Below are 7,789 nucleotides of genomic sequence, written 5' to 3'. Positions count from 1 at the left end.
GAGCCCGAGCCCGAGCCCCGCCCCAGAGCCCGGCGAGCAGACGCTGTCACTGGTGAGGCCGGAGGAGAAGGAGGCAGCCCCGCAGTAAGGGCCCCGGGCACCGGCGGTTCCCACCCAGCCTGCCTCTGCCCAGAGCGCCTCCTGGCGGGCTTCGTGTTGGAATCCACACCTTCCTTCCAAAGTCAGGGTCCCGGAGCTCCCAGTCTCCCTGGAGGACCCCAGCTCCCCGGGAAGGTTGCTATTTTTAAAAACAAAAAATCACTTTCTACTTTTAAAATTCATAGTCAGGGAGACAGACTGGGGGCTCTGTTGCAGGAGCTGTGGGCTTGGGTCCAGGAGGGGCCCGCAGGAGTCGGCTCCCTGTTGCAAGAACAGAAAGCAAATAGTTCTGCTGAAGACAGCTGTTCTGCCAGTGGCAGTTCCACCTGAGCATGGGACATCGTCATCCTTGGCTGGCAGTCGCACTGTGAGGGACTCGAGGCTCCTAGGGTAGCTGGCGCTTAGCTTTCCCTCACTCCTGTCCGCTCAGCCCCACACCATCCTCTCAGAACAGTTAGAATAGAAATGCGTGTACTAGCAAGGGGCTGCAGCTGTTGGAGGCAACAGGACAGCCCTGTAGAAGTGTCTCTGGCTTGTCACCTTGGAAAGCCCCCTGTATTGCCAGCAGGGATCAGGCTGTCACTTGCTTTTGACAGCTTTGCTAGTGAGGTGGTGGCAACAGCTTTGATCAATCCTGGAAAATGAAATCTCACAGATGTGACACCATTTAAACTCTCTAAAGTCTCTCCAGACCGCATTTTTATGATTAAAAAAGTGGGGGAGAAAGCCACATTCAGGCCATGAAAATATATTGAGAGGGTTTTATTTGCATACCGAATGGCTCTTAGGGGAGGGAATGATCAAAGATGAAAACCAGCATTGAGACATTTGTTCCTATCGGCAGGAAGGAACCCAAAGGGCCCGGAGCTCCAGGAGGGCCTGGAGTGTGGAGAGCTGCTCAAGTGACATCCAAGGGCTTGCAGCTCTGTGTATTAGCCCATCAGTTTAAGAGAACATTCATTTCCAGGGTGAAAAAAATTAAACAATTTGGGAGTTCCCATGTTGAGCTAAGCGATTCCAAATCCCAGAGTGATGAAAAGATTTGTCCAGTTGATGCCAGATCATTTGGTCTAGGAACTTAAATGTCATGATGATCCACATTATTATTTTACTCTAAAGTTTTTGTTAATTTAGTATAACAAGTAATAACATATTTATATGGGTTCAGGAGGATACTCATTAAGAACTCTCTACCCTCCCCATCCTTCTTGTCCAAACTCCCTGGACTCCTCCCTGGCAGCAAGCAGGGCCAGAAGATTCTTCTGTATCCTTTCAGAGAGATTTTATGTGTATACAAGGAATACATATAATCCTTCTTCCTTCCTTATTTATTTATTTTTTGAGACTGGTTCTCACTGTGTTGCCCAAGGCTGGGTGAACTCCTGGGTTCAACTGATCTTCCTGCCTCACAGCCTCCCTAGTAGGTGGGACTCCAGGTACATACCACTGTGCCTGGCCTTTGTTTTGTAACAGAAGTTGTAACATATACTAGAGCCACCGTTATTTTCCACTTAGTTTATTTTGGGAGTTACTGTATTCCCTGCTAGTACTTAAAGAGTATGTTTCTGTGTTCCTAATTGTAATCCAGCCTATTCTATCATGACATTTAAACCACTCTCCCACTGATGGGCATTTGGCTGTTCCCAATCTTGTGCTATTAAAAATGATGCTGCAAGCTGGATGTAGTGGCACATGTCTGATATCCCAGCACTCGGGAGACTGAGGCAGGAGGATCACTGTGAGTTTGAGACCAGCCTGAGCTACATAGTGAGTTCCAGGTCAGTCTCAACTACATAGTGAGACCCTGTCTCAAAAAACCAAAAAAAAAGCAAACAAAAACCCAACCTAAACAAAAGCAATGCTGCAATCAAAAAAATCTTGTACAGAAGGTAAAAGCTCAGTAGTATAGCACTTGTCTAGCTTGTGCAAGTCCCTAGGTAGTTTTCAGCCCCAGCACTAAAAAAACACCTTGTACAGATAGAATTTCACTGGTACACTTTTTAATTTTTATTTTTATTAGTACATGCTTGCAATACATAATGATTACATTCATCATGGAAAGTTGGTACATGTATGTAACACATCTTAATTATTTTTACCTCCTCTTCCCCTCTGTCTCTTGGTCTCCTTCCCATTCAAAAGATCTGTCTCCCTATTTCTTTTTATTAAAACTGTTTTTAAATTGGGAAGTCTGGGAGTTTAGGCAGATTTCCCCCCCTGGCTATCCCATTTAGCATTCTCATATTTGTACCACATTTTCTAAGACCCAGGCATAGAGAGCGCTCCCACCTGTAGCTAGTATTTCTGATACTCCTGTAAAGTAAACATATTGCCCTCTGTAGATGGCAAAATGTTTCCGTGCACTTTCACTGTGAGATCCCATTTTATAAGGAATCTTTTTTAATATGAATGAATTTATTCTTTTAGAAATCAGACTTTGTATCCTGCTTGTTATATAAAGCGAGAGATTCTTGTGGTCTCCAAGAATTGTCCTGGAAAATTGATTTTGACATGAGATTAGCCCTGTCTCAATTTCACTGAGCTGTCTCATGAAATTCAGCACTTTTGCAAAGCTGAGATAGTAGGTAAATTGAATTGGAGATGGCCGTCATTCTCCAAGTGAAATGGGTTGCTGAGGAATGGCACAGCTGAGAAATACTGTAACTCTGTAGCAAAACACGACCTGTATTTATGTGGGTTGAATCTCTCCTCACTTAAAATGTCTCAGTGTGTACTACATTTTCATAGAAAATGAATAGCAAGTTATTTTTTAACTACATAAATATTTTAAATAACATTAAAACCAAAAAGCTATTTAAAAATTCATTATCAAAATGTTCAGCTACTGGGAATATTTTAATGTTTTCATAGTAAACACAAATTCTTTATGTACACTTGGGCTTTCATATTACAGTGCATTTTAATTAAAGTATTTAGACAAATGTTCCTGGCTTATGGATTCATTTTTTAAAATGCCCATGCATGAGGCCACCTTTGTGAGAGATACTATGTGAATTCCCCACTCAGACTCCTGGCTGAGTGCCCATTCACACCCTCGGGGTGTGACTCCATCCTGTATTCTTGTGTCGGGGCTGAAATCCTTGTTTTGGTCACACCTCCATGGCCCCTAGGATCCTAAGGCCCTCCGATCTCAAATCCCCAGCCTCTGTAGGCCAGGTATCACTCCAGCCACATTAAATGTGTTCCTTGACAGAGGGGTAAGGAACCTGGGCACTGGAGTCAGACTGGCTTCCAATCCCAGTTTGACCATATGTCATGGATGCTTACAGGCCTCTCTGAGTCACAGTGACCTCATCCATGAGATGAAAATGGAGCCGGACATGGTGGTGCACACCTGTAATCTCAGGGCCCTGGGAGGCTGAGGCAGGAGAGTAGCAAATTTGAGCCCCAACTGGGCAATTTAAGAACTTAGCAAGACTGAATCTCAAAAAACAAACAAAGAGAAGGACTAGAGTGAAAAGGCTTTGGGTTCATTCTCAGTACCACCCCACACACATACAAACACAAAAAACCAGGATCTAGGCCACCCACTCTGGGTGTGACTTTTAGTCTAGCACAAGCACTTAGTTTCTGTTAGAACCTCTTAAAGAAATGGGCCTTAGATTCTAAATGCAAACATCAGATGAAACCCAATAGGGAAGAGGGGACTGCTTTGACAGAGATCAAAGTCAGGCAACAGCTGTGGACAGTCAGCCTGCAGGAGACAGTGTTGAGGTGAACTTGGGCATCAGAGCTCATTTCCCACAGGCTTCTCCCCATCCCTGTGGTGCTGAGAGGGACTCAATCCCAAGGCCTCTGGGACAGAACCTCTTCCTTCATGAGCCACTGAGCCTACACTTCCCTGCACTTTGCTGAGAACCAAGGCGGCTGTGATTTGGGGCTGCTGGGAGAGCATCCGCATTCAGTCTGGAACACCTCAGCAGCTTCCTGGAAGTGGTCAGGAAGGAAATAATCAGACCCAAATTACAGATGAGGAAATTCAAACTCAAGACAGGCAAAGGGATTTATTCTCTGGGAATCAATACTGTGGCTAAAGACAGAAACAGCCAAGAGACAAGTCCCGTGCAGGCTGCCATCTACCTCTGCTGCTAACCCGCAGGCTAACTTTAGTTGGACCACTTTCAAATGTTTGTTCAGTTAATACTTTAAAAAAATCGTTTCTCTGTGTAAGCACTGTATTAGGTGCTGCTCCTTCAAAGTCGCTCACCACAGAAGAGTACCACAGAGTCCTGACAAAGTGCTCTCTCCGGCAGGCAGAGGAGGTATTTGATTCAGTCTCTGTCAAAACAGCCCCCTCCCTGTTCCCTTCTCTGGGGGGGGTGTCTCTTCCTCATGTTTGCGTGTGGAAACCAAGACCCGTTTTTAAAGAGGTTCTAATAGAAACCAAGTGTCTGTGCTATGCTAAAAGTCACAGACTGCATGGCCTAGATCTTGATTTTTAGCAAATAAAAATACACTGTCCAGTTGATAGGGGATGGTGGGAGCTTTTACTCAGAGATCACAGAAATGAGACTGGGCCAACCTGAACAGGCAGAGCTTTGTTAGGGGAACAGGAGGGGCTTCAGCTGAACTGGGGCTTTGGCCGAAAGGAGCCAGCAATCCCTCTACAGAGTAAGCAAGCCACTGCTCAAAGAACAATGACAGCATGAGGTGTTTATTGACTTTCTGGGGTGGACTAAAGTCCAGTAATCACCATTCCTCAGGGCCACGGTTTCGAAAGATGTTTCTTTTTGAGATGCACTTGGACCAACAGGTGGCATGGTCAGCCCTTTCCAGAGCTGTTGAATTTCCCTGTATCCGGGGCCATCATCCTGCGCTCCCCCACCCCGGCCCTGTAGTGGTGAGCTCACGGGAGGTTAGCTCCGCTCAGGAACTGCTGAGTTACGCTTGCAGCAGGGGTTCCCATCTGTTACGCACCCTGGCCTTCCAACAGGGCTGAAGGACTTTCCGAGCTTGAGCTGCTGAGGAAACAAAGGTGGGGTGGAGGAAACAGCGCCAGCTCCAATGGGTGATCCGCCAAGCTCTTGGATCGCTCCTTAGTGATCAGCGTGTCACATGCCGGGCAGAGACAGACTTGAGGGTTAAGACTACAAAGGGCACAGAGTATGAAGACAGAGATGTGAGTCTTTGTCCCATTTTAGTCACCCATCAGACATCTACATGCCCAAGGAAGAGTCTCTGTTCTCAAGAAAAACAGCCTTAAAGTTCCTGGGAAGTAACCCTACCTCACGGTCAAGAAACTTTACCTACAGAACAGCCAGTGGGGTGCTGACCATGTGTCGCCCAGGGGTGTGACCTCTGCTGTTACAGAAGGAATCGGTAAGTGACACACAGAGAGGCAGCAGAATGGAAGTAAAATAATAAATTTACTTACCAATAAGGGTCGATCCCATATAAACTGCACCTGAATAGACTACACAGGGGGTTACAACTCCTCCTTTTATAGGGTTTTACAGCCTTGACTTCATTTGGATGGTTACATTTCATTATCACAGTTCAAATCACGGTCACAGAATAGTTAAACTTTTCAATCCAGACGTAACAGTTCTTTGCAGTTGGGGAGTTTACCTTTAAGATTCACCTAGTTATCTATTCTAGCCCATAGGAAGGGGGTGTTCAGGGTCAGGGGAGCAAACGTTAGCAATGGGTTCTTTCATTTAGACACTTTTATAATCAGGTGACTGCAGGCTCATCAGAGCTCAAGACCTTGAGTGTTATCTCAGGGTCAGACCAAATGCCTCATTCAGCAATTAGTGCCTTCAGTAGCTGTTAGTTTTGAGCTAAACAAAACAAACTGCTGTTAGAGACAGCAGGAGCCATTTTACATTGTAACACTTTATAGGTTTTTGCTATTTATAAAAGTTTTCCCTATCACTGAAACTAGTGATTTTAAGTAGACAAATGACAAGGGAAGCTAGCCGGCTTGTTTAGGGTTTGTTTTGTTTCCTAGATAACAATTCCGGATTTTATGGAAACATGCTTCTTTTGGGGTTTTATCGCTCATGACTGTCTTTTGAAACACTCCACAATGCAAAAATGCTTCACTGCCCCCAAGGGCTTTTTTGTTTTTGTTTTTGTTTTTTTGTACCAGGGATCGAACTTGGTTCCTTGTTTCTGAGAGCCAGGCGGAAACACTGACCTAAATACCCAAGAGCTTATTTTGTCATCTCAGCCTTATGTTGCAAGGTGGTGGTCACTGTCTCGTAGTTGTTTCAAACAACCAATAGATTTTTTTGGAAAGTATACCTCACGCAGTATTGGGATTTACCTAAGCTAAAAAAAATAAAGCTGTTGTCTGGGGATCTAGCTGAGCGGTATAGTGCTTGCCTAACAATGCCCTGGGTTCGTTCAGTAAAGAGAAAGGAAAAAGAGTATTTGTTCTTTATCCAAAATTGAGCTCTCCTGTTTTGCCGAATTAGGGCGGCAGCCACCTGGCAAATCTAGGGTCTGAGGCCTGGGGCTACCCTGCCACACGCTGGGCCGGGGAGGCGGGACCAGGCTTTTGATTGGGCGCATGTCCCAGCCCTTCTCCAAAGCCGGTTATGATTGGCGGAGGAGGAGGGAGAGCCCGCCCCGGTCCACAGGCCATGTGTGGCTTGTAACATTTCATTCATTTGGTCCTGGATGCGCACTTGAGGTATTCTGGACAAGCGACAGATTTTTCTGTTCATTACCTTAAAGTAAGTACTGTAATAAACACATCACCCAGCCCTCTCCTTCCCAGGGAATGTACTGAATGCACCATAGATGAAGGTCAAGGACACTTTCCGTGCTTAGAAAGTGAAAGGAGGGGGCCACGCCTCCCTTCCTGAAGTGTGTCCCGGGACACAGGAGCCCTGAACCTGACTCCAGCGCGTGAGGGTGTAAACAAATTCAGGCGCTGGATGGGTGTCCCGAGTGTCTCCTCCTGTTAGCCACTTAGAGGTGCTCAGGGTCCTTGCCTTCGTCATGTAGACGCCTAGGGAGACCATGCTGGAGCATCCGGGGCACCTTGGGGCGTGACCTAGGGACCTCGGCCCAGCTGCAGCCTTTTGTCCCTCTCCCAAAGGTAAGAAGTTTATGGACTATCCTTTCAGATGAAAGCGATTCATTTGGAAAATGACTACAGAGCTAATTGTCAAGGCATGTGAAGAATCTCAGGGAACGGACCCTCATCCTTCAGTTTTCCAATTTTCTGAAACCAAAGTGCCCTGACCCTCAAAACTTGAAAGGGGAGAGGACTCGAAGTGTTTCCAGACAGGCCCAGAGGAATAAATCAGGTGACGCTGAAAACTTCCTTGTATATGTCTAAAATAACTCATGGGTTTTAAGGGCAGATTGACTGCAGGCTGGGAATTAACTTGGGGGTTAAGTGCTTCTGGCATGTGTGAGGCCCTGGTTCAAGGTTCCCCCAATACCGGGGGGAAAAAACCAAAACCAACAACAAAGAACAAACAAACAAACAAAAGCCCTGTAAAATCCGATTGTGCTCAGTTCAGTGGAGGATAACAGACTGGCTAGTGATGGCTTTTGGCAAATTGGTCATGAGTCACCAAGAGAAAATTACCAGGAAGAAGCATGAGGAAGTTTCTACCAGAGAATAAAACTGTGCGTCGAATCTCAGAATCAAAATTGATTTGAATGGATAGAATGGGATGGAGGTAGACAGACCCTCCGTCTCTAATCTTCT

At 45.9% G+C, this 7,789-nt stretch overlaps 1 protein-coding gene and 1 long non-coding RNA gene across 2 annotated transcripts in view; one reads left to right on the top strand and one right to left on the bottom strand.

The window, feature by feature from the left end:
* Cngb1 (cyclic nucleotide gated channel subunit beta 1) overlaps positions 1-1,842 on the top strand; it is a 69,767-nt gene extending 67,925 nt beyond the window's left edge. The window contains 1 exon segment of the mRNA XM_010617236.3: positions 4-1,842. Within this exon segment, the coding sequence (XP_010615538.3) occupies positions 4-88 (85 nt within the window). The 3' untranslated portion in view covers positions 89-1,842.
* Positions 1,843-3,001: 1,159 nt separating this feature from the next.
* Positions 3,002-5,587, bottom strand: LOC104857357. The gene is made up of 3 exons (XR_778832.2): positions 5,495-5,587; positions 5,038-5,207; positions 3,002-4,047 (listed from the first exon to the last, which is right to left on the bottom strand). It is a non-coding gene; the product is annotated as an uncharacterized LOC104857357 (long non-coding RNA).
* Between the last annotated feature and the right edge of the window lie 2,202 nt (positions 5,588-7,789).

Source organism: Fukomys damarensis, unplaced genomic scaffold (genome assembly GCF_012274545.1).
Source record: "Fukomys damarensis isolate Sample0158 unplaced genomic scaffold, DMR_v1.0_HiC HiC_scaffold_32, whole genome shotgun sequence".
Taxonomy (NCBI): domain Eukaryota; kingdom Metazoa; phylum Chordata; class Mammalia; order Rodentia; family Bathyergidae; genus Fukomys; species Fukomys damarensis.
This window is presented reverse-complemented; position numbering and strand designations above follow the sequence as displayed.